Here is a 26,773-nt window from a genome sequence, read left to right on the forward strand (position 1 = left end):
AATAATGCTTTCATTTTCCACTGCATAAAGTTGTGATGATTCAGGTAAGATAATGTTCTTTGTAATGCATAAAGCACTATGTATTAATATAATAAAATTTTTGCAAATGTGAATGCCTGTGAATAGGTTGTTAGATCATGGAAGAGAATATAGGTAGAAGCAGATTTATTATATGGGTAAAAATACTGCAAGTTCTCAGGTTAAACATGAAGCAGATTTTTGGCATCTGTCAAATGTCTGAGGTTTTTTCAAGCATTTGTTTTATTTTAAAAGTAGGAACAAATATTAGTAAATTCTTCTGAAGTGTTGTGATTGCCATTTCCTGGGTGGGGGGGTGGCTTTTGGTTTAATTATGGTTAATAGTATAAATGTTTTTGACATGTGAATGTGATATTTAAATATGAGAAAAGGTAATGCAATATCCTGTTTAACCTTGATCATTTAACCTTACTGCATTTTATTTTAGGAGAATGACATCTTCCTGGGCTGGGAAAAAGGAGCTTACAAGAAATGGGGAAAGAGTAAGAAGAAGTGCTCAGATCTAACTCTAGAAGAAATGAAAAAACAGGCTGCTGTCCAGTGTCTTCGCTCTGCTTCAGATGAAGTGAGTGTAGGATTTTAGGGTCCTTTTTAAGAACATCATGTTTACTCATGTTTCCTGAACACATTTGAATTTGAGAAATATTATAAGATTATTATATTAGTAAGTAATCAAGACTTCTTATGCTTTATTTCAAAAGGAATTTCTACAGCCCTTCAGCCTCACAAAACAATGAATGGATTTTTGGAAACCAGTTGCCTATTTGGTTAAATACACATTTGTGTAAGATAGGAAGTTAGATGAGTTTATATCTATTTTTTTTAAAAAAGCATATGACATGATAGTTCATGTTAACTGAGGTTTGTTAATTGTAAGTTCAGCATAAATCAACAAAATGTAACTACAAAATCTTATTCTATTTTAAGTTGCCTTAATATCTGTAGAGCAGGTAGAATTATGGAGGTGATAGTTCTAATCTACACTGAGCTGATCAGCTCACATCTGGAACATTTGGAGCTAGAGCCTTTCCAAAGAAGGTAACCAAGGTGGTAAGCAGAAGGTCATGTCATATGAATATCATCATCATCATCATCATCAGTAATATTATTTGGTTTTCACAATAACCTGAGACATAGGTGCTATTATTATCCCTGTTTTGCCTTTGGGAAAACTGAGCAAATGACTTGCCCAGGGTCACACAACTAGTAAGAGACTGGTTTTGAATTCAGGTCTTCTTCACTCCAGGTCCAGCACTCTTATCTTCTGCACCACCTAGCTGCCTATATCTGTTGAAAGAATTATATATGCTTAGCTTGGATAAGAGACTTGGGGACATGATCCAAATACTTAAAGACCTATTAAGTGGAAGAGCAATTCAGTTTTTTCTGCTGGGCTCCAAAAGGGCAAAATTATAAGCAGTGAATGGAAATTATAGGAAGGCAAATTTCCTTAGACAAAAGGAAGAACTTCCAATAATTGGTGCTTACCCTTCAGTTATTACTTTCCCAGGAGTCCTGAATATAGTACCTACCTAGCAAGTCCCAAAGCTATTTACACAGAATCTTGAATTGGAACATAAGTGAGACCTGTAGAAAGGTTTCCCAAGATTAAGGCCTTGTGAATATTGCAAATGCCTTATCTCCTTTTTATCCTGTTACCCAGCTTCTTACAAAAATGAGAAGTGAACTGCAGAGGATTGTTTCAAGGGCACTTGGGATAACATCTGTGTCAAAGATCATTTCTGAGTTTATTATTTAATTCCATTCTGACCTAAACCAGGGTAATTGAATTAGTGTGTGTGTGATTGGAATGCCAATGTTCAGGTTAGAAAAATTACATAGGATAAGAAGGTATGAATGGTTAGGATCACACATCCTTTGGAGTATTGGATTACTGAAGTAATATGCTGTCAAACCCTGAAAATAAATGACCAAACAGTCACAGAGGTTATGCAATCACTGTTAACTCTGAAAAAAATACCAAAGGGCTCGTGATACCCCAACTGGTAACTCTGAAAAATAAAACAAAATAAAACCAAAGAGCTTACAGTGGTTATAAGCAAGAAGCATTCTTTATTCCGTTGGAGGAGGGAAACCAGACACACTCCTCTAGAGGAAACCCAAGACAATGAGGCTAAACTTTGCCAGATAGATGGATGGATGGATGGATAGATAGATAGATAGATAATTAGTTGTGGCTACACAGTGAGCTGTAGCCATGCCAGTGAGGGAGTAACAGCAACAATGAGGCAGCTTTGATTCCTAGCAGGGCTTCATGACTGGAACATGGTTCCTGCAATTATTTATCCAAGCTCAGGGACCACCTGGGGCTGGTGAAGAAGCAGTTCTGGTATTTTGCTACAGCAGAGTTCATCCAGAGAGAGTGCAAAGGATTGTTGTTATGCCAAGCTCAGGGCACAGCTTGCTTGCTGGGCCTTAGCTCTGGAAAACAGGGAGTCTCCTAATAGTAAAAAGAGAGGAGTAAAAAAAAGTTTTTAAAAAGGGAGGGGGTCTTGGCATGAAGATCCTGACAGTGCTAAAACTATGATACTCCTATCTTGCCATTTCTCTCCACGACATTACCAATGACCTTGTTTCCCACGTTTGAAACTTTGGTGTTAGTATATTGCTGTTCATACTTATTTGTATACATTTAGTTACTAAGTCCTTTCAAATTTTCCTATACATTTTCTCATCTCAGTTTCCTCATCTCTAGACTCACTATTTCCACCATAGTATAGACCTTATTACCACTAGTCTTCCTAACCCAGGGGCCTTAAGGCTGCAGGTTCCCCACCCCAGTGACCCTTCTTTCACACCATTTCCAGATTATTCTTTTATTTGTGCAGATGTGGTCTTGTCATTCCTGGATCAGAAAACCTTCAGGATTTACTTTTGTCTACCAAATGAAGACCAGATTACTTAGCCTGGCATTGTGGGTCCTCCACCCTACTTTTTCGGCATTATCCATAATGCTCCCCCCAACTAAATATACTTGACCAAACTAGATTACTTTCTCACCATACCCATCTGTCTTCTGATTGTCTCTGTTTTTGTGAACATACCACCAACCTGCTTGGCCCCTTGGATTCCTCTTCGACTTCTCACTCTCCTCTACATAGCCAATCAGTTACCAAGTCTTTTAAGTTTCTACTGACACGTTTTTATCATTTCTCTCTGTTCACCTGACCACCACCATGTTCACTCATCAACTCATGCCTATACTGTTGCATTAGCCTCCTAATTAGTCCACTGCCTCAGGCCTCTTCTTTCTCTAGTCCATTTTCCACACGAAATGCTAAGATGGTATTTCTGAAATAAAAGCTGACCATATTACTTCCCCTGCTCAGTAAATTCCAATGACTCCAATTTACCTCTCAGATTCCACATAAATTCCATTTCATATTAAAAAACCTAGTTCCAGCTCAACTTATTTTCCATAACTCCCCTTCATATACTCTATATGGTTCAGCCCAACTGGCCTTTTTGCTTCTTCACATGTGACATTTCATCTGCCATCTCAGTGCCTTTGTATAGGTTATCTGTCCCCCATCCCTGGAATGCACTCCCTTGTCAGTTCTGACTCTTAGAAGTCCCTAGCTTCCTTCAAGACCCAATTCAAGTGTCCCCTCCTATATTAAGCCTTTCCACAAACCCCTAGCAGCAAATGCTCCCAAAAGACTATTTTTACATATATTTTGTATATACTTAAGTATACATGTATTCTCTCTCTATAAAAAGTAACTGCCTTTATATCCCCAGCACTTAATACCTCATTGGTGCCTAGTTAATGCATAATGATGGATTGATTACTATTCCATGAAAAAGCCCTGAGCATGTTCCAGGCCTTGCTCACACTGTTTTCTGTGCCTAGAATGCCTTCTTTGTCTCTCTTAATCCTACTACCTTTTCCATGAAGCCTTAGTTGGTAATGATCAAACAAAATAATATAAGTAAAGTGTTTTTCAAAATTTAAAAATTGAAATAAATGTTAACATTTTAATCATTACTGTCTGACCTCTCTTACCTCTCTTAAATACATAGCCTTAGTTATTTGTACTATGTATTTATGTGCATCATTTCCCCATATTAGAGTGTAAGCTTCTTGAGGGCAAAGATCTGCTATGTTTTATCTAACTCGTCTTCCCCATTTCCTAGAATAGTGTTCTCTACCTCTTAGGGGAGAGGGTAGGGGAAAGGCCTAAAGACAGCAGAACTTGAACTGAGACTGAAGGAAGCCAGGTAAGGTGGGAACCAGAGCTAATTAGGGAGAGCATTCCAAGCATGGTGGACACCCAATGCAAAGCAGAGGCAGGAGGGAGTCATATATGAGGAGCAGCAAGTGGGCCAATGGAGTTAAATCACAGACTTAGGTGGAAAATCGTTTTTAAGGGAGGGAAAAAGGTGCAGAGGGACCTGGCTATAAAGGACTTAGATTGCCAAGCAGAAGATTTTATATTTATTTAGTTCTAGAGATTATTCATAGAGAGTTTATTGGGAGGTAACATGGCTTCACTTGTGCTTTAAGAAAATCATTTTGGCAGTCAAATGAAGGGTGGATTAGAGTGAGGAGAGACTTTTGAGATAAGAAGACCAATTTAGAAGGCTAGTATAGTCTAGGCAGGAGGGGATACATCCTTGAATTAGGGTAGTGTGTGTGACGACAAGAGGAGACATATATATGAGATGTTGAAAAGGTAAAAAAATGGCAAGATTTGACAATAGATTAGATATGTAGGGTGAGCAGAATTATCAGTTGTAACGAGAATCTTTTTTTGCAGCTAGATAGTTAAACTAGATGGCCACTGAGGTCCCTTACAACTTGGAAATTCTATGAATCTGTGAAAAGCTTTTTGCTATAATAGTACAAAGTAATAGCCTTGGAGGCTTTTCTCCAATTTGATATTTCCTATGCATATGTAAAGATCCATGTGAGAGTACTTGTTAGATACAACAATAGAGATAACTTTGTTCAGTTATGCTTTGATTATCACTGTTAAACAAAATATAAAACAGACATGCTCACCTAAGATATTAGCTATTGTCATGGAGGATATCGCCTGCGGGATAGATGGAGAGTACATCTAGCCGTTCCTGTTTTTATAAGGTATTATGCTAATAGTATCTAATCCCATAATTCTATTGAGCCTCCCAAATGAACTCTACAGTAATAATAATAATATCTATAATTGTAACAGCTGGCTTTTACATAGTGCCTTAAGGTTTTGCAAAATACTTTACATAGCATGTTCTCATTTAACATAACCACTCAAGTGCTTAGCCTAACAATCCACACAAGAAAATTCAAGTAGACTAGAAGTGTCTATTGTCAGACCATGATCTGCAGTTTTTAACAGTCCATTGAGCAGATCCATCAGTAGTATATATCTTGGACAGAAACTGTGGGAAACTGTGGATCAACAATGATTGAATGTAACTGAATAAGAGACTAGCATGCATTCAAGAAATTATGTGACACTTTTAACAGTCCTTCCTCTTTTAAAAAAATACCAGTAAGATTCCAATTAAAGTATATGGCTGCAAATCATAGAACATCACAAAGTTCAAAGAATCCAATCTTTGGGCAACTCAAAGTAAACTAGGTCATTGTTGGGTGCGTGTAAATAGGCTGTAGCAAAGTTATCCAGAATGCCTTCCTAATGAGAAGGGGCATAAAAGCTCTCCTCCAGGAGGTCAGAGTCAGAAATCAGAGTCAGAAAATGGTCTAGAAGAAAATCAAATGGATTCTAGTAGAGAGTCCTACACTGGTACCCACATAACATTATAAGCCCTGGAGGAAGGTCTCTAGCATGTTGGGCAGGTTCCCTATAAAGGACTTAATAGAAGACATATTCAAGTTCTCATTTATTGAATAGAATGAGAAGGCATGGATGTTTTGCTATATAAACACACTGATGAAATCAAGACTATGGAATTACGATGGAGTACAATTGAGATGTAAATATGTTTCAAAGTAGATTATAGGAGATTTTGTGCTGTATTAATACTCTTTTATTTATGCCTGTAAGAAACCCAACTACATGTGGCCATAACTACTTATGGCAGTTTACATCAATTTCCAACATATAATGTCTAGAAGGATATAGTTTCTGAAATGGTAGCTTTGAAAACCTTAACCTGCAAGGTTAATATAGATGTCACATGAGGTTGAGCATTAAACCAACTTCTGCATTCAGGTTGATCTGTACACCTTTCTCTCTCCTGCCTGAGAATCTCCAGTGACCCTTTATTGCCGCTAGCATAAAATGCATGCTCCTCACCTTGTCATTTAAAGCCCTTCATAGTCTGGCAGCCTTATTTTCCACCATTCACCTTCACACAAAGCCAAACTGACCTATTTGCTCTTTTCCTTGGAACCTGGTATTCTGTCTCATGCCTGACCAGTACTCCTTCTCTTTGGAGTCCTTTGATTCCTTCAAGGGTGAAATAAAGTGGCACTTCATATTGGAAGCTTTTCCTGATTCACCTAGTTATTTGTCTTCTTTTTCATATTTTATTGAATTTGTGCACAAATACTATTTTTTATTCCTCTACTGCTTCCCACCACAATCACAAAAAAAAAGTTCCTTGAGTACAAGGACCATTTTGGTTTTGTCTTTCTAATCCTGGCACCTAGCTTGTTGCCTTACACTAGGTACTTACTAAATGCTTGTTGAACTTAACTGAATAGGGTATTTGCTATCTGTTTCCTAGGGTTAATTGCTTCATTTTAAGCAGCTAATTATAGTAATAATTTAGATGTTTCAGCTAGAGGTTTTTTAAAATATTCTTGACAACATATGGGCAAGTTTAGTTTGCAAAATGCTTATGAATAGACAGCATAATCTAGTAATCCCTTTGACTTTCATAAACCTGCTTTTATTTTCAAAAAACCTTGGTGATTACTATAGCTCCCAATCTAAATGACTGCCACCACTTCATAATGTAAAATAAAATGCAATGAAATGTGTTAATGGTCATCTGTTATTATATCCTTGAGCATAACTGATGATGAATGTAGGTGATTTTTTTCCTTCATTCCTTACTAGGTGTAGCAGAAGACAGAAACTTACACTTGACCTTGTTGGTTTTAGTCTAATTTGGTAATATAATCACGTGGCATACACATATGCTTGATTTTAATTAGCCATTGGCACTTAAAGAGATTTGAAGAAGGTGTTGTTACTTAGTGGGCCAGTGCTAATTGTCTAATCCTGGACAGCCTAAAGACACTAGCTGTAGTTTCTCTTTGTGTCTAATTGTTGGTTTCAAGGAACCAGGATTTGAAAACATATCATTATATATGCATGTCATCAATATTTTCTAGGTAAGTGGCTTTTGTCTGACCCTTTAGGGGCTTTCTCCTCTCTTAACCAATACTTCACTAGTAGTGACTAAGAAGGATATAGAAGTTGCAGAGCAACATGAACCTGTTGGGCACAGTTGTTCTAATTCATGTTCATAATAAGATCAAGATTGGGGGCAAGAAAGAGTGTTCTTTGGAGTTGAGGACTACACTGTTACTTCAAAAGTTCTCTCTTTTCTTGCCCATTTTCTCCCACTTGGTCTAGGTAGTAGTTGCTAAGGTTAGAGGGATAGAAAACAACAGTCTTATAAAAGTTTACACTCCAGTGACCAGTTTACTTGTATTTAGGCACATGAGTTGAAAAGAAAGATTATGCTTTATTGCATCCACATAAAAATTGCCTTATTCGTGTGCTTTGACTCATATAAATGTGTGTCAGTAAATGGGGATAGTATGCTTTTCTTAAAATTAATTTCTTGTTGTCCAATACTTACACTGCAGATATAGTTTGCAATTTACTAGCTACGTTGTGAGTCATCACATAGTAGTGGGTAGGGACCTGGCTTTCATGCCAGGCAAGCCCTGCTCCTGGCACACACTGGTTGTGTGACTCTCAGCAAGTCCCTTAACCTCTCAGTGCTATGGAAACTCTCTAAGACTATAAATCATATAAAAGGTACCAATTGCCTCGGGAGAAGAAATTTCCTCACTTAGGAATTTTCTGGTCCAGTGAAATCACAGGTCGGGTACCAAACCCTTTTCTTTTTTTTCTTTTTTTTTTTTAATGCTTCTCTCCCCCCCCCCCGATAGTTACCATTAGTTTTTTTAAATTAATTAATTTATTTTTAGTTTTCAGTATTCACTTCCATAAGATTTTGAGTTCCAGATTTTCTCCCCATCTTGTCCCTCCCCCCACCCCAAGAGGGCATGCATTCTGAATATCCCTAATCTGCCCTCCCTTCTATCTCTGCCTTGCTTCTCTTATCCCTTTCACCTTTACTTTTCCTGTAGGGCAGGATAGATTTCTATACCCCATTTCCTGTATATCTTATTTCCCAGTTGCATATAAAAACAATTTTTTTTAACTTTTGTTTTTAAAATTTTGAGTTCCAAATTTTCTCCCTTTCTCCCTCCCTACCCACCCTCATTGAGAAGGCAAGCAACTCGATACAGGTTATGCATGACAAACCATTTTCTTGATGAGAGAATTAACAGTAATATATGGAAATTATTCTGTATTTTTTGAAAAATATTTCCTTTCACTTTAATTTGATAGCCCGTTTATTTTGTAGTGACTAAACGTAAGAGTTAAGTGTCTGCTTGAAATGAAGAGCAGTTTGCAGTTTAATTAGTTCACAAGGCTAAGCATTTGATTCACAAAGAGCAGCTGTCTGATCCCTTCAGTCAGTAACAGGCCACATTCCAAGAAAGGCAATCTGGTGCACTGCAGTTGAAATGCCTTCTTTGACTAGATTGTCCAGTGCACTAACACAAAATTAGTTAAAATATTTTTTACCTGAATACAATTTCAGACTTTTTATTCCTTGAAGGTATTTATTAAATAGTTGAATGCAACATAACTAAAAATTCAGTTTCTTTCCCAAGAAATGTGTATCTGCTTAACTTGTATGCAAATACAGGGATATGTGTACATGTAAATTTATATATACATAAAACCTCAACTAATTCCGATTAATTATAATAAGGCTACTCTTACTTAGTGAGAGACTAAATTAAAACATTTGCAAATAAATTATATTAGATAAATGAAGTGTTATTCTTTTGAATAAAATTAGATGTTAGTGAAAGATTATAAATTGACAGTAGACATTTTTAAACTTTTATTACACAGAGAAAATTAAACTGCCTTATTTGTATACTACTTTTAACTTAGAAAATTTTAGAACTAGAAGGACCTTAGAAATCTAGTCCAAACCCTTCATCTCAGAGATGAGGAAGCTGAAGCTAGAAACTTACACAAGATCATATGGCAAGTTAGTGGTGGAAATAGGACTTTGTTCTGTGATTTCACATACTTTTTCATTTCATTGGATCCTTACAGTAACCCTTTGAGATAAGCAAGGCAAGTAAGTTTTATTTCCATTTAATACATGGATCCTTTGAGATAATTTCATCCATATCTAGGTTAACTCCTTCACTCCCAAGACCCACTTTACCCTTTTCCTTTCCTCTTTTCTGTACCTTTCTCTCTTACCATCAGTCACCAACAATCATTTATTAAGCACCTAAACAAAACCAAGAACTGTTAGGGGCTAGACATAGACAAAAAAATCTAACATCCTCTGCTTGTGGGACAAGAAATGCTCGTGAACATCTACTATTTTTAATTGACAGAAGAAGGGAGATCAAGAAAGATTTCATGAAGGACATGAACTTGAGCTGGGAAGGTGTTAGGAGAATAGAGTACTCAGTGAATACAAGAATATAGTGCTGGTTGTTGATTTGGGGGGAGCCCGTTCCAACCATCGGAAGTGGTATGGGCATATGCATAGACATAAGAGGTCAGAATGTAATTATGCATGTGTAGACTACAGTAGATAGTCAAGTTTGGCTGCGATGCCAGATATACGAAGGGGACTAGTATTAAGTAGAGTTGAAAAAAGTAAGTTGGAGTTAGATTGTAGGTGGGAGAGATGAGCACTTAAATGCCTTGTTAAGAAATACTGAATTTTAGGGGCAGCTAGGTGGTACAGTGGATAGAGCACCGGCCCTGAAGTCAGGAGGACCTGAGTTCAATGGCCTCAGACCAAACACTTAACACTTACTAGCTGTGTGACCCTGGGCAAAATCACTTAACCCCAATTGTCTAAAAAAAAAAAAAAGAAATAACTGAATTTTATTTAGTGTGCAGTAGGGAGCCATTAAAAGGTTTCTGTGTAGCATGGTGAATGGTGTGATCAAACTTGTGCCTTGTATGTGTGTATATATGTACATATGTGTATATGTTTAAATACATATATTTATGTGTGTCTACACACACACACACACACACACACAAGATAAGGAGTCTCCAGGGGTCTTTAGAACATCTCCACCTAAAAGTCCGCCAACATCTAAAAAATCAACATGTCTAAAACCTAGCTTTCCTCTTAAACCTGTTCCCCTTGTGAGTTCACCATGTTTGCTGCCACTATTTACCCTGTCTTCAGTATTAGAAATCTTGGTGCTATCTTTGTCTCTTCACTCCTACTCTCATGTCATATCTAGTTACCATCTGTTTATTCCACCTACATAATATTTTTCACTCATTCCCTTCTCTCTGTTTCTACTGTTAATCACTCCAAAACAGGTCTTTCGAATCACCTATCTGTACCCTTGACAGGTCTTTTCATTTCTGCTCCATCCTCCATAACATCCTTCACACTACTGCCACAATACATATTGTTATATATAGATTATTTCCATTAAATTCCTACTCTAGTTCTTTGTAGTATGGAAGTGAACCCTGGATTCCCATAGATTATGCCAATAGTTTACAAACTGGTAGCTTCTACATTTCCTCAAACTAGAAGGGATTTATGTGTGGGCCCTGGAAAGACTTCATGACAAGTTTGGAAGGCCTTCTCTACAGGTTGGCCACAACATAACAGTTTCTTCAACCACAGTAACTCTCCAAGACAGTTATAGAAAGTTTGTGGTCTCTGTCTCTCAGAGAGTGCTAACATTCACAAAGTCAGAGATTCTTGAAGTAATGAAGTATACCTAGATCAAGCCATGTCACTTATCTGCTCCTTACCAAGTAAAGTTTAGGTTCCTTTGTTTGGGTTCAAAGCCTTCTACAAACTCGCACCTCCATACTTTTCTAGCCTTACTTCATGTTACATACCTTTCTGCATCCCTCCCCCCCCCCGCCTTCCTATCCTCAACTTGCCCTACACTTTGTTACTTTTATGATTTTTCTCCTGCTGTTCCCAGAAGTGTTCATAGGATTATAGACTTAAATTTAGAAGAGACTTGAAAAGTCACCTGGTCTAGCTCCTTTATTTTACAGATGACAAAAACAATCTGGCCCTCTCTACTCTTCTAAAACCTTTAAAATCACCTTCACAATTCCTTTTCCTTCTTCAGCTTAAGTTCTTTACCTGTTCCTTTCTCCCTAACCTTATACTTTATTTTCTAGGCAGTGGGGAGATATTTTTGAAATGGCCATAGTTGTGTTCTAGGAAGATGACTTTGTCAGTTACGTGAAGGACAGGTTGTCCAGAAAAGAGACTAAAGGAAGGAAAACTATGTAAGAGAGTAATGGATGTAGTTCAGAGAGAGGTGATGGGGTCAGAACTAAGGTGGTAGCACTGTGAGTAAAGAAGGGTGAAATTTTATAATATTGTGGATTTAGAATCAACAGGGTTTGATTTCTGATTGGATATGTGGGCTGAAGATGAGAGAAGAGTTAAATGGGGCTGAGGTTTTAAGCTTAGGTGACTGGGAGCCTGAAATCGTTTTTAAAAAGGATGAAGTTGAAAGAAGGGGCAAGTTTTAGGGAGAAAAGGGGGGGTGAGAAATTACACTTTTGGACATTTTAAGTTCCAGAGACTAGCAAGAGAGACTCTATTCCTCCCCTCCCCCCCTTTTTAAAAATCATAATAAGGTTTGTCTTTCTCAAACTCTGTGGTGCTTTTCCTGTTCTCTGCTATTTTTCAAATGTCACTAATAGTGGCTTAACACTTACATTCTCTAGGTCTTTCAGTAATAGAATGATAAAATTGCTTCAAAAACGTAGCTCATTGGGCCAGATGACCAGAATTTATCAAAGGCAAGCTAGGTGTTTGTGTACTAATTTTTTTAGCCATTTTTGCCCTGCCCTTTGCAATTAATAAAGTTCTTTCTTCTTGAGAGAGTGGTGGGGGGGAGCAAAATTAGAATTAAGCCTCTCTACCTTTTCTTTATTGTCATTTATCCTACCCACCCCAAGCAACTTTCCCATCCCTTTGATCCTCTTTTTTCCCTCCATATTGGTTTTTGAAAAACCACTCTTTTTGTTGTTCTTGACTATTCTCACCCACTTAAGTTCATTTTGAGCTTGACACTATTTTTTTTTTGCTTTTTGGTGAGGCAATTGGGGTTAAGTGACTTGCCCAGGGTCACACAGCTAGTAAGTATCATGTGTCTGAGTCTGGATTTGAACTCAGCTTCTCCTGACTCCAAGGCCAGAGCTCTATCCACTGCGCCATCTAGCTGCCCTTTTTTTTTGGACACTATTCTTGCAAGACCATGCCATGCTCTTCTATTTTTCTTCCTTACTGGAATTTTTTCCCTCTTTGTCTAAAGAATTTTATTCTTGAGAGTTTTCCTCCTAAACTGACTTCCCTTGTAGAATTTAGTCCATGGGATTCTATGCATTCTTCCTCTGAAAGCTTTGAAACCTGTGCTCCCAAAAAATAAGGTGAATGTCAAATTTGCCCAGATTTCCTCTCCTTGTCTATCAGAATTCTAGGAGGCAATGGTCAGATCCTCCCTGCCAATGATTATCAGATACAAATTAGAATTCCTCAAATTTATTTTTCTATCTGTTGAAGGATAAAATTTTTATGGACAAATCAAGCAGTTATTAGGTGCTCTGTTTTTGGCACACAGAGATAATTCCAGCAGCTTGTCTGGATGGTTGAATTCTCCCATCACTATTGTGCCATATCTCTTTTCCAGGCTTGTGATTCATTCCTAATTTGTTTCTCCTTTCTGTCCAAGTAGTCTATAGTACACTCCCATAATAAAATCAGTTTCAGCTCTTCCTCCATTGAGCTGTGCTCAGATATGCTCCACCATTCTTTCCCTCTCTGCTTTACAAGCACAGAGTATGTGTGTCAAGAGAAGTCATGTATAAGAAGACTGGAAAAGTAGAAAAGGGCCAAGTTGTGAAGTTACTTAAATATCAAACAGAGATAAGTATGTTTGATCCTCAGGTTAACAGGGAGACATTGTAGTTTATTGAATAGGTGTGGTATCATAGAGCAATGCAGACCTAGAAAAATTGCTTTTAGCAGGCGCGTGGTGAATGGGTTGGAGTGGAAAGAGACATCAGGCAAGGAGTTCAATTAGAATGCTGTTATAATAGCTCAAGCTAGAGTACTAATGAACTGGGGTAGTGGCTGTGTGAGTGAAAAGAAGGAAGACATAGTCTAAAGATACTATAGAGAATGAAATTATAAGACTTGGCAACTGATTATATGTACAGAATGAGAGAGAGAGGAGAGAGAAGTTAAGGGTGAGACCAAGATTGGGAACCTGGATGACTGAAAAGGTAGTGATGTCCTCAATAGTGATAGACGGGGAGGTTTTGAGGAAAATATAAAAAACACATGTTAAGGTTGAGGTACTTATGGGACATCAAGTTCAAACTGCCCAAAGGCAGTTGTGATGCAGGACTGGGGCTCAGAAGAGAGGCTAGAGCTGGGTAAATAGATCTGAGAATTACCTGCCTGAGATGATAACTGAACCCATGGGATCTGATGAGGTCAGCAGGTGAAAGATTGTAGAAAGAGAAGATAAGGAGGCCCATAACAAATCCACAGTTAGTAGAAATGACTTGGATAAAGGTTTTAGCAAAGAAGGCTAGGAAGGAGCAGTCAGACAGATAGGAAGAAAATTAGGAGAAAGCAATCACAAAATATGTTGAACCTAGATAATTCATGGGCTATGGCAAAAATACAAATATTGCATACCCAGTACAAACCACTGCAAAATTTTCATCATCTCTATACTGACTGAGTTCTTCAGCCTTGTTTTTCAAACTGTGGGTGAATGTTTAAAACTTGCCCTCTCATTACTTTTATCATTTCTTAATTTGACAGCTATACTCAGAGGTTCTCAAACTTATTTGACCTACTACCCCCTTTAAAAAAAAATTACCCAGTGTTCCCCTGGAAATCTACTTTCCTTAACCCCTTAATGGTTTTTGAAATTTGCATCATTTCAAAAAATATCAAATTTTTTTTAGAAATGACTCATCTTATATTTAATAATTTATTGTAAATTCGTGGGTTTTTCCTGCATTGAAATTTTGATGACACAATTTTTTTTTTTGCTTTTTCTGTTGAGGCGATCAGGGTTAAGTGACTTGCCCAAGGTCACACAACTAGTAAGTGTTCCTCCTGACTCCAAGGCCAGAGCTCTATGTACTGTGCCACCTAGCTTGCCCCATTGATGACACAATATTGCATCATATAACCGTATAGTATCATATTGTAACGTCATTACATGCACATATTCCTGCTGATAACATGCTAGACTTCCTGACAATGTATGACATGCTTGTCTGCCAACACTTACTTATTAAGAGCTGTCAGTGGACTTGGCCACTGATCAGTCATAACTTGCATTTTGTGTGTTTATTTGGAAAATAATGTAATCATTACAACTTTAACTCTGTTATACAACAGATGAAACATGGTTTTTCAAAATTTTCTTCTCTTCTCTTCTTTATTTGTGTTTCTACTGCCCACTTGTTTTTATTCAACACTTCCCAGTTGTACTTGAGGCTACTTCTGTCCCCCCTGGATCATTCCAGAGCCCCTCAGGAGGCAGTATCACCCACTTTGGGAAGCTGTGGCTATACCCAAAATCTTTTCCCTTCTCTAATTAACCTCATTTTAATTATCAATTTATTTTACTTAACTTGCCTTACCTTTTCCAACTTATACTCTTCCTGGAATCTTCTACAGTTTTTTCTATTCAATCTTTTGCCTTCTTCATATTGAGCTCTTCTACCTTATGACAAGTTGCTCTTCAGCTTCTCAGATTCTCCCACATTTTTCCTTCACGAATTCAATCTTGGACCATTTTTCTAAATTCAAAACCCTCCAGGTCACTTTGACAGTTTCCTAATTCAACTCAGCTCCTGCGTTGTTTTATGAAACTAGAAGGAAGAAGGAATAGATGAGTGAGAATATAGAGAAGTTGTAAAGTATGACAGAAGGGAGATGAGAGAGATCCCAGCACATAGTCTTAATCTAAAAAAAAAAGCAGGTGGTAAGGTCAAGTGGGTCAAATTGGGGTTTGCAATAGTCTTTAGAGAAAGTGCAGTAGAGATGAATTGCTGTGCATTGGTATGACAGTCCGGGTGAAGTTAGATGACATGATTTTGTAGTGGATTCAGTCATTGTGGTTTTATGATTTCATTTAACAACTCAGGAATAGAAACAAAGGAGGTAAGATGGAGGTTATGGCCAAAGAAAGTACTATGAGTAAGTAAAAAAGTATAATGTATGGTCCTTACCTCAAAAAGATTACAGTCTAGTTGGGGAAACAACATATAAAATTAAAAATTGATTATAAGGCAATAGGTACAAGGTATAACTGAAGTATATATTAGTGTATAGACACCAAATGAAAAATTAAAGAAACTCAGTACTAAAAGGAAACATAAGTTGTTCACCTGTGTCTAATTCTTTGTGACCCCATGGACCATAATATGCCAGGCTCTTCTGACCTCTACTATCTCTCAAAGTCTGTCTAGGTTCATATTCATTGTTCCCATGACACTCTCTATCCATCTCTTTCTCTATCATCCCCTTTTCCTTTTGCCTTCAGTCTTTCCCAATATCAGGGTCTTTTCCAGTAAGTCTGTCTTTTCATTATGTGACCAAAGTAGTTAAGTGTGCATTTAGTATTTGACCTTCCAGTGAATAGCCTGGATTAATTTCTTTAAGCCTTGGCTGATTTGATCTCCTTGCTGTCCAATGGACTCTCAAAAGTCTTCTCCATCAGCACAATTTGAAAGCATTGATTCTGCAGCACTCAGTTTTCCTTATAGTCCTACTCTTACAGCCATACGTTGCTACTGAAAAAAACATAGCTTTGACTATACAGACCTTTGTTGGCAATGTGATGTTTCTGCTATTTAGTAAGCTGTTCAGATTTGCCATAGTTTTCCTTCCAAGGAGCAAGTGTCTTTTGAGTTCATGGTTGTAGTCACCATCTGTAGTGATCTTTGAGCACAAGAATATAAAATCTGACACCGCTTCCATTTCTTCTCCCTCTGTTTGCCAGGAAGTGATGAAGCCAGTTGCCAAGAGTTTAGTTTTTTTGATGTTAAGCTTCAAGCCAGCTTTTACACTCTACTCTTTCACCCTCATTAAGAGGCTTCTTAATTCCTCTTCATTTTCTGCCATCAGAGTGGCATATAATCTGCCAATCTGAAATTGTTGATATTTCTCCTGGCAACTGTAATTCCGGTTTTTTGATTCATCCAGCCTGACATTTTGCATATTGTACTCTGCAGATAAGTTAAATAAATAAGGTGACAATATTTAGTTTTGCCATATACCTTTTCCAGTCTTAAGCCAATCAGCTGTTCCATGTTCGGTTCTAATTGTTGCTTCTTGGCCCACACAGAGAACTTCCTCGGGAGACAAGTAAGATGATCTGGTACTCCCATCTCTTTGAGGAGTTGTCACATTTTGTTGTGATCCACACAAAGGCTTTAGTGTAGTCCGTGGAATAGAAGTACATATTTTTTCTGGAATGTCCTTGTTTTCTCCATAATGCAGTGAATATTGGCAATTTGGTCTCTAGTTCCTCTGCCTTTTCAAAAACTAGCCTGCTCTTCTGGAAATTCTTGGTTTACATATGGTTGTAACCTAGTGTACAGAATCTTAAGCTTAACCTTGCTGGTGTGTGAAATGAACACAATTGTTCAGTAATTTGAACATTTCTTGGCATTGCCCTTCTTTAGGATTGAGATGTAAACTCATTTTTTCCAATCCAGTGGCCATTGTTGAGTTTTCCAAAAACATAAAGATCATCTGTAAAATGAGAGGATTGGACTTGATCGTCTCTAAGGTACCAACTGACTCTAAATCTATGATCTTATGATCTAATCCAGTGTCTCCATTTTATAGATGAAGAAAGTGAGGCCCAGTAAGGTTAAGTAATTTGCCCATTGCTACAAAGCTAATTTGCATATAATACGGATATTGTATATCCCTTTTATAGGGAAAGCATCTGATGTTTATTCTTTCACCTTCAACTTTTCCCCTAGAGCTGTTTAGAGTTTTAAGAAACATTGCAAAGGTGCTTAACTTTTCTTTACCAGCCGTAGTGCTGGGTCTTGACTACTTTAAAAAAACATTAAAGGAGAAAGTCAGTTTCATAGTACTATAGTAAAATCAACCATTGTGGGGGTTTTGTTTGTTTGTTTGTTTTCAAATGCTGTAGTGTAAGAAAAAAAGCATTTTGCTAAATTAGGTTCAAACATAAAGGTAACATAAGAATCAAGATCCATAGCTGCTACTGATTTTAATGTGTCACCTGCTTACTGGGTACAGGCCCTTTCTATATTCAGAAACAATTAAACAAAAGGTATTAAAAAAAAAAGGAAAAGTGTGTGTGTGTGTGTGTGTGTGTGTGTGTGTGTGTTGTGTGTAATTCACCACTCCCCCTCCCCACTGGCCTGCCATATGAAAAAGTAGAAGTCTAAGAATTATTCTATCACATAAAGGGATGTTAAGTTTTCAACAAAATCAAGTTGGCATAACTTAGCTATTTAGAATTTAGCTCTATACCCAGTGGAATTTAAATATAAGTCATCTCTAGATATATTGGTTAGGAGGGCCACAGTTATATTTGTAGTATTCTTATGAACCTACACAAATTGCAGGACCCACTGCAAGTATCTGTTGGTTGAATTCAGTCACATAGTCTGTGTTTTTGATATAGTTATCTTATGGTATGCTGCAAGACTTGGTTCTTAGACTTGTCTTGTTCAACATTTTTTTTTATCATTAACTTGGATGAAGATGTCAAAATTTACAGGTTATACAAAGCTGCTAGTGATAACTAACACCTTAAAAGACAGAATCAGGATCAGGAAAGGACTCAGTGGGTTGTCACTGTGAACTAAATTTATTCGAATGAAATTTAATAGGATAAATGGAAAGGCCTACATTTAGGTTTTGAAATAAATGAAACACAACTACTCTAAGTACAGGATGTGAAGGATCTGACTAAACAGCTCATGGATTTAAAGAAACCAAGGCTTTTTTGTGGTGTGCAAGCTTAACAGCATGATAGTGCAGTTCTAAGCTACATTAATAGAAGAGGAAACATCCTCGTGTGGTGGAAAAGGCACTAGTTTACAGGCAGCGGGTGTGTTCACATCATTAGCTTCTCTGGTTCTCGGTTCCCCCATATTTTTAAGTATTGTCATAAGAACAAAAGATTTTTGATAGAAGACCTGTTCTGGCCTGCAGTGGTTCAACTATGTCTCAGTATTGTTTTATTCTAGGTATCGCATCTTAAGAGGAAGTTAGTAAACTAGAGCTTTTCCAGAGATGTGTCTGGGAACCAGAGGAGTTGAAGAAGCTAAAGCTGTTTAGCTTAAGGAAGAGAACTCTGAGAGGCAGATGATCATTGTCTTCATGTGTTTGAAGGCTGGTACTTGGGAAAAGATCTAGCTGTGTCTCCAAAGGACCGCATTACATTTGGAGTCAGGAGAGCTGAGTTTGAATCTCTGCTCTGATACACATTACCTGGAATAGTAATAAGGCATCTTTATGGCTAGAATGTTGAACTCTGAGTCTTGCAGATCTGGGTTTGAATCCTACTTCAGAAGTATATTAGTTGTGGGGCAGCTAGGTGGCACGGTGGATAGAGCGCTGGCCCTGGAGTCAAGAGGACCTGAGTTCAAATGTGGCATCAGACACATAACACTTACTAGCTGTGTGACCCCTAGGCAAGTCACTTCACCCCATTGCCTAGCCAAAACAAAAAAAGTATGTTAGTTGTGACCACGGTCAATTCACTTAATCTCTTTGATGTCAGTTTCTTCTGTAAAATATGGATAATAATGTCTGTTAGTCTATATCACAGGATTGTTGTGGAGGTCAAATGAAATTCTGGACATTATGTTAAAAAGATTAGCAGACCTTAAAAGGCTATATAAATGTAAATAGACTATTCTTAGTCTTATCAGAAGTCCCTTCCCTTTTCTGGGCCTCAGTTTCCTACTCTGTAAAATGAGAGGAGTAAATTAAATGAAGCCTGAATCCTTTAGGCCTGTTTGTTATAAGAAATATAATTTTGGATTGATGTCAAAAAGAGTTTTTGCAGAGCTAGTCATAATTGGAATGGGCTACCTCACAGATAGTTAGCTTCCCATTCTAAATAATTCGGAATTGTGTGATCACCTATTAGGAACATTGTTGAAATGATTCTTGCATAGAATGTTAGAGTAAATGACCACAGTGGTCTCTTTTAGCTCTAAAATTCTCTGCAGCTACTTTATTACATGAGTTTATATAAAACTGCTTGTAAATCTTAAAGCACTGGCAGGTAAAGGTCAGCTATTATTATCTTATGTCATGGGGTAGGGAATCTCTGGTCTTTGGCTTAATTTCATCTGGCCAAGTTAGGTTTTCTGAAATTGCCTTTTAATACTACTACTCCAATTAGAATCAACAAATGTATTTCTTAAGTATCTGATAGAGTTTTATTGGTAAGATACTGATTTTCACATCCTCCATTGGTAGCTTTCCTACTAGTACTTCATTCTATGATAATAGTCTTACTAAAGAAGGTAACAGACACTAGGACTGGTGTTCCTAACATGATTTGTTGATGGATTAAGTCTGAAAAGCACCAGTGGCAGTGGCAAGTGACACTTCTGATCATAGGAGGTCTGGGCTTCAGTAAATAATGGGTTCTAGTGACTGATAAGGGGAGCCAGGTGGTGCAGTGGATAGAGTGCCAAGCCCGAAGTGAGGAAGACTCATTTTCTTGAGTTCAAATCTGGCCTGAAACATATACTAGCTGTATGACCCTGAGCAAGTCACTTAATCCTGTCTGTCTCAGTTTCCTCTTCTCTAAAACAAGCTGGAGAAAGAAATAGCAAATCAGTCCAATATCTCTGCCAAGAAAACCCCAAATGGGGTCACAAAAAGTCAGAACACACACAATGTTAAGGGGATCCTTGCTCAGGTATAGATGAATGAGATGACCTCTGAAGTTCCTTCCAGTTCTGATATTCTCTGATATGGATGAGAGATTTTGACCACATATGGAATCTTAGGGAGATACAGGGTTTTGGCTCCTTGGTGCTAGATAGAGCCTTATAAGGGCAAAAGCTTTAGAGAAGGAGGAGGTGAGCAGGCATTATTTCTTCTCTACTCTTTTTTTTTCCCTATGTTGTCTTCTCTGGTCTGTTACTGCAATTGCTGTTTCCCCTGCCTCTCCTGTTCTAGTTCTCCTTTCTATGTGTCTCCTTTTCCTTCAGTTGAACTAATATTATTTTTAGTTTTTTGTAAATTAAATGTTGTTATTGATTTTAAAAGCAGGGTAGTTGTTTTTGTTTTGTTTTGTTTTTTACTTGCATGTCTTTGGATTTTTTTCCTCTGGGTAGTCTGCTTTCAGCCGCCATGTGTGTGTGTGTGTGTGTGTGTGTGTGTGTGTGTGTGTGTGTGTATGTGTGTGTGTGTGGTTGATGTTGAAAGCAAATTATATATAATACACATACATTCTATCACAGTGTTTCTTACGTACACATGACAGTGAATGACTCGAACTAACCACAGATATATGCAAATGCTGTGAAAATTACTAAACTACAGATTACCTGCATTATATATAAACTACAAGTGAATTAAAGGCCACCTTCCCTCAACTTTCTTAATATCATACAGCAAAAGTGATAAACTATTGCCTGGTGGATGGCCTGGTTTTTTTGTTTGTTTGTTTGTTTTGCCTTGGGAGCTAAGAATAATTTTTGCATTTTAAAATACAATTGCCATATCTCTGCCCTTCAGGATTAGAAGCACATATGCATACATATTTACATGCATGCAGTAGCATGCACCTCCAGCATAAAGGTGCTTCCTACCCCATTATCTAGGTGAGCTAATGGACTCCAGCCATATAGATTCTGGTACCCCAGCTGGCAAGTTTATAAGCATCTTGACATTTCTGTAAATAAGTCCTTTCAAGTTTAAGGAACACCTCTTTTAATGAAGAAGATGTGTTCCACAAGCACTCCTAGTGGTCAAATTTGGTTACACAAAGTAGAAATAATATAGGAGACCCAGGAAGGTGTTCTAAAATATAAAAAAGGGTTGTGGAGAGGGATACATTAAGTAATAACATTAAGTCTGAGTAAAATAGCATCACATAGAACAGACCATATTAAGTAATATAAATTTTCAAAATTAATGTTTTTCCTATTATACTTTGAGTAATATATCTTTAAAAATAGCTTAAAACTACACTAAGACTTTTGGCACATCCTGTACAAAATACTAGAGACATAGTGTATGTTCTTTTTACTGAAAGTCTTCTTCCTTTCATTAGCTGGTATGTCGGGTGAGGGACCAGGGAACAGATAGATATGGCTATGGCTCTTGTGGCTATAAGCTTCTTAGCAGTCCCATGAGATCTCCACATCTGGGACTTTAGCCAGGCCATGAAGGTCTGTCAGCACTTGCTAGATAATCCTGTGGCCTCCTACCTCAGAACTGAAGTTGAAGTGAGCTATGCTGTTGAGACAAGCTGTGGCTCCCTGGTCCTACCAGGTCCTACCATTGTTACCTTTCTTTGCCAGTTGCTAACCCTATCTGGGACCACAGGTCATAGCAGTGTTCAGGAAAGGGACAGTGAAAAGGCAAAGAAAGACAGGGAAGGGGAGAGGAAATAAAGGATCCATTGAAGCTGCTAACAAAGAGTCAGAAGATACATTCTAGTCTTGGCTTTAACACTGTGTCCGTGTGGAAACTCATAACTCATTTAATTTCTGAGCCTCAGCTTCCTTGTCTGTCAGATAGAAGTAATACCCACCTCCCAACCTTAGAAGGGTTACTTGAAGAAAAATCAAGATTCTATCAAAAGAATTCCCTGACTGCTCCCCAAAACCGTCTTGACTTAACTTGACGATGGCAGCATGGCTACCTCTTTACACACCCAAGATTGGCCTGATTGTATCAAATTGTTGGGGTTTTTTAACTCTTAAGCTCATTAAAAATAAAGAGCTTCATTTTCAGATTTTATAGGAATTATAAAATTTTAGAACTGAAATTGACCTTAGAGATTCATTAGTCTGGCATACTCATTTGTCAGATGAGGAAACTGAGGAAGATTTCATAGAGACATTGTATATAGCTTTTGAGCACTCCTATTGCTATGCATGCTAGTAGATGATTCTAATTAAATATATGCCCTTAGAGAATAAGGACTATCTTTTCATGTATCCATTGTGTCAAATGCTTAATAAATGCTTACTTAATCAAATATTAAGGGGAAAATGCTTTTTATGCATATAGAGATCAATAGTGTTCAAAGCAGTTGAACATTTATCCAAATATTTTCAAAGAAGCCCTCTAAGGTTGGTTCTTTGAGTTTATTTTCCATCTGACACGAAAGGAGACTGAGACAATGAGGCTTAATGACTTGCTCTGGATGATAAATCCAGCTAGAACCTAAAACCCCTTTCTCTTGACCTTTTGCCCAGGCCTCTTTCCAACACATCACTTGTCACCACCTACTCACTGCATTGACCTGAATATATTCCCTAGAGGACACAATTTGGGGTCTGTGCAAGCATGTAGATGTCAGAGTTTCACATATTTTGTAGCAACCTAGCTTGTTAACCTACTTAATGCAGAAGATTTGTTTGTGACAAAATCAGCTATTAATCCTGCCTTCCTTCTCTTTTATTCCCCCTGGTATTAGGTAAAGGTAGATCCTTAGTACTATAGCTTTAGAGCTAAAAGACATGTTAAAGGTCATCTTCTCCAGTTCCCTGATTTTATAGGTGAGAAAGCTGGGACCTGGAGAAGTTAAATATATTTGTCCAAGCTTTAGAGCTCATGATTCTTTTCCTGGGATCTTTCTCCTTGGCTTCTTTACAAAGCTCTCCACCCTGCTCCCCACCCCCCAAAAAGGGGAGATATTGATCAATTTTGCATTTCAGGATTTGCTACCTCAGGACATTTATTGCAAAGTAATTCCTTAAATATTTTCACTTTGGTCATAATAAGGATGTAGATCTAATTCTATCTTTAGTTGAATTTGGCATTTGTATTTCTGTTAGAAGTAATTTTTCCTTCATGATATAATCATATTAAATGTATAATTCTATAAAATAATCTCTTAAAATAGCCAAATCTAATTATGTATTTTAAAAACTATCGTAAAAGTTTTTGGGGAAGAATGGGATAAATACCATTAAGGGTGGGGAAATAGTTTTCTTATCCAGGATCACATTCTTAAAAAGGAAATTTAATATGTCTGAGTAGAGAAATTTGAAACTTCTAATTTTTAAAGAATCATTAAAATTTTTTCAATAATGACTATAAACAGTAAATATATTATTCATTTTCATATTATAAGCTGTTAAGGAAGATATTTTTGGTGAGAGAAGAGAAGCAGAAAGAAGAAAGGGAGAAAAGATTTGAGAAGGGGCAAAGAAAACAAGGAGTGGAAATGGGAAATAAATGAAGAGGAAGAAAATATAAAGAAGGTTGAGATAGAGACAGGTATAGCTGTGGGGGACAGAAACACAAACATACATGCAAGGAAAAAAGATGGGGGAGGCACAACATGTAGGAAAGAAATTAAGTTCCAAGGTGAGTTTTAAGAGGGTAGTTGTTTGAATTCACTGAAAAGTAATATGACCAGGGGCAGCTAGGTGGCACAGTGGATAGATCACTGGCCCTGGATTCAGGAGGACCTGAGTTCAAATGCAACCTCAGACATATAACACTTACTAGCTGTGTGACCCTGGGCAAGTCACTTAACCCCATTGCCTAGCCCAAAAAAAAAAAAAAGTATGGCCAAGCCAGTTTACCTTTAACTTTTAAGTGTAACTTAGCTAAATACCCAACAGCACAGTAGAGTGGAAAACATGTCAGATTTGGAGCCAGAAGACCTAGACTTGAATCCTAGCTCTGCCACTTACTATCCATTTGAGCCTGGGCAATTTGCTTATTCTCAATTCCTCATCTGTAAAATGAAGGGACTGAAGTAGATCCAGAAGTATGGGGTATGCACAAGCATGCCTATATATCTGCAGTGGCCTGAACAAGATTAAGATGTAATTGGGAAGTATTTAAGAAAATAAAAATAAAATAAAACATAGATAACATTGCATTTTAAAATTAAGTCTCTATGTGGCTGGTAGGGTTCTTTATGTACAGATAGTAGCACCCATTTCTGTTTTAGAGTTTGACATCATTAGACTAGGGGCTGTCTCTAAGGTCCCTTTCAGCTCTAAATCAGTGATCATGTGATCCTCCCTCATCTCTTTCAGAAAACATAGTAGTTCTTGGATCAGATATGAATCTAACAGAAAAGAAATTCTCCTTTGTGTATTTCCAAGTGAAAGGAAATAATTACTTTTTATAAGCATTTTAAAAGCGGGGGCCTAATTTTCTTGTTCAGGTGTTACCATGAACTAGTGAGAAAATTGTTATTGAATTATTATTACATTGAGAACTAGTTCTAACTATTCTAAATCTGTCTCCTCCCACCAGCCTAAAAATATATGGAGCTGAAGATGTCTTTTTTTCTGTTGCACTTTCTCATCCTGGAGGCTATGTGTAAACAGAGGATGAGATATAGGATATCAACAAATGCCAATGTGTCTTATTATAAAGCAGAATTGCATACATCCTCACACCCTTTTCAGTTTGTGTTTATATTGTTCAAATTCCTCTTCTTTTAAAAAATTTTGGTTTAAATTCTGTGTATTTCTCAATTGAAATTTATTTTGTAAGTTATTTGTACAGTTATAGAAACTGTGTTTCAAGTTTTTATTTTTGTCCAACAGTAAGTATTGTCCTCATTTTGATCTAACTCTGCTTGATTCACTTAGCTTATCTGTAGCTCACTTTCCGTATCTAGAAATGAGCCTAGGTTTCACAGAATTTTTTTGTGAGGAAACCCTTAAAGGACTATAGATTGTGAGCTACTGTTATTTTTATGGACTCTAGAGGTTATTGGAGGTCTTACTCTGTAAAATGGAAGGATGGATTCAATGATTGGTAAGATCCTTTTTAGTCCTTAAGTTCTGTTATCTCTGGACCCATGTTTAAAAGTCTGACTCCATGGAAAGAACCTTAGAATTTCTAACAATTGAGATGGTATCTACATAGTATACCTAGAAAGGCATGCATTCATTTTACTAGTATTTGTGATGTTTGATGGGGGTAATAGGAAAGAATGTAGCTAGAGAAATGCTGATGGATGAGGAGATGAGGATGAGGTTGCTACGGAGAAGAAAGGGAGTTGCTCTATGGTAGTGAGTAGGTGTTCCTCAGCAAGAATTTCTTAAGTATCTAGTATGTACTAAGTGCTAAAGATACAAATACAAAAGTGAGACAATCTCAGCCCTCAGGGAGCTTACATTTTGCTAAGGTGATACAACCTTGTCATGTATAAATACAAGATAATTGGATAAATACTAGTTGATTGGTAACAAATACTCAAACTACAATGAATAAACACAAATACAAAGCAATGGGGCGCTAATAACTGGGGTAATTAGGAGAGACCTTTTAAAGGAAGTAAATACTTAACAAGCTTAGCCATAAAGGAAGTCAAGAGTTCTAAAAGGCAAAGGCCAAGGCCATAGTGTTCCAACATGGGGGGAGCCAGTGTGCACAGACATACAGAAGTCAGAAATGAGAGGTTTATGAAGGGAGTTATGTGTAGTCAGAATGGATAGGTAGAAACTAATGCAAGATTGTGTAGGGTTTTAAATGCCAAAAAGGTGTAGTTTGTATTTTATGTTAGAGGAAATGGGGTGCCACTGAACTTTCTTTCTTTTCCTTCTTCCTACCTTCCTTTTGATTAGGCAGTCAGGGTTAAGTGACTTGCCCAGGGTCACATAGCTAGTAAGTGTCAAGCGTCTGAGGCAAGATTTGAACTCAGGTCCTCCTGACTGCAAGGCCAGAGCTCTATCTACTGTGCCACCTAGCTGCCCCCAGCCGCTGGAGTTTCTTAAGCAGGGCAATGACGTCAGACCCGTGCTTTACAAGAATTAATGTGGTGGCTGTGTAAATGATGTATTGGGGACAAAAGAGTAGGAGAAAAAAAAACCCAGAAACAACCAGGAGGCTGTTGAAAGGCAGGTCAAGATACTGGCTCTGCTGTGGATTACTGACTGTATGAGCATGTTCACTAAGCATAGTAAGTCATAAGGCAGCTAAAGGGAGAAGCAGGGGCTTTGTTTAGTTTTTGTGTGCATATCATAATGCATAACCACAAACATTTATTTATTGATATGTATACTATGTAGAGGGTATACTATGTAGAAAAGTGGGTACAGGGCCAATCTTGGAGTAAGGATCACCTGAGTCCAGTTTCTGCTTTTGAGACATACTAGCTGTGTGACTGTGAACAAATCAGTTAATCCCCCAGTGCTCTGGTGACTGGCTAAAAGAAAGATACCTATGAGTTGCTGATCTACTCTAGTGGAAGGAGTTTGCA

At 37.5% G+C, this 26,773-nt stretch overlaps 1 protein-coding gene across 7 annotated transcripts in view; it reads left to right on the forward strand.

Moving 5' to 3' along the window:
• The window catches only part of KIAA0232 (KIAA0232 ortholog), a 111,563-nt gene that overhangs the window by 51,567 nt on the left and 33,223 nt on the right, over nt 1–26,773 (forward strand). For all 7 annotated transcript variants that reach the window (XM_020992107.2, XM_020992104.2, XM_020992106.2 and 4 more), the window contains one exon: nt 467–604. In XM_020992107.2, coding sequence (XP_020847766.1) covers nt 467–604 — 138 coding nt within the window. The remainder of the gene's footprint in view (nt 1–466; nt 605–26,773) is intronic.

This window comes from Phascolarctos cinereus, unplaced genomic scaffold, assembly GCF_003287225.1.
Source record: "Phascolarctos cinereus isolate Bilbo 61053 unplaced genomic scaffold, phaCin_HiC Scaffold_9;HRSCAF=440, whole genome shotgun sequence".
Classification (NCBI taxonomy): Eukaryota; Metazoa; Chordata; class Mammalia; order Diprotodontia; family Phascolarctidae; genus Phascolarctos; species Phascolarctos cinereus.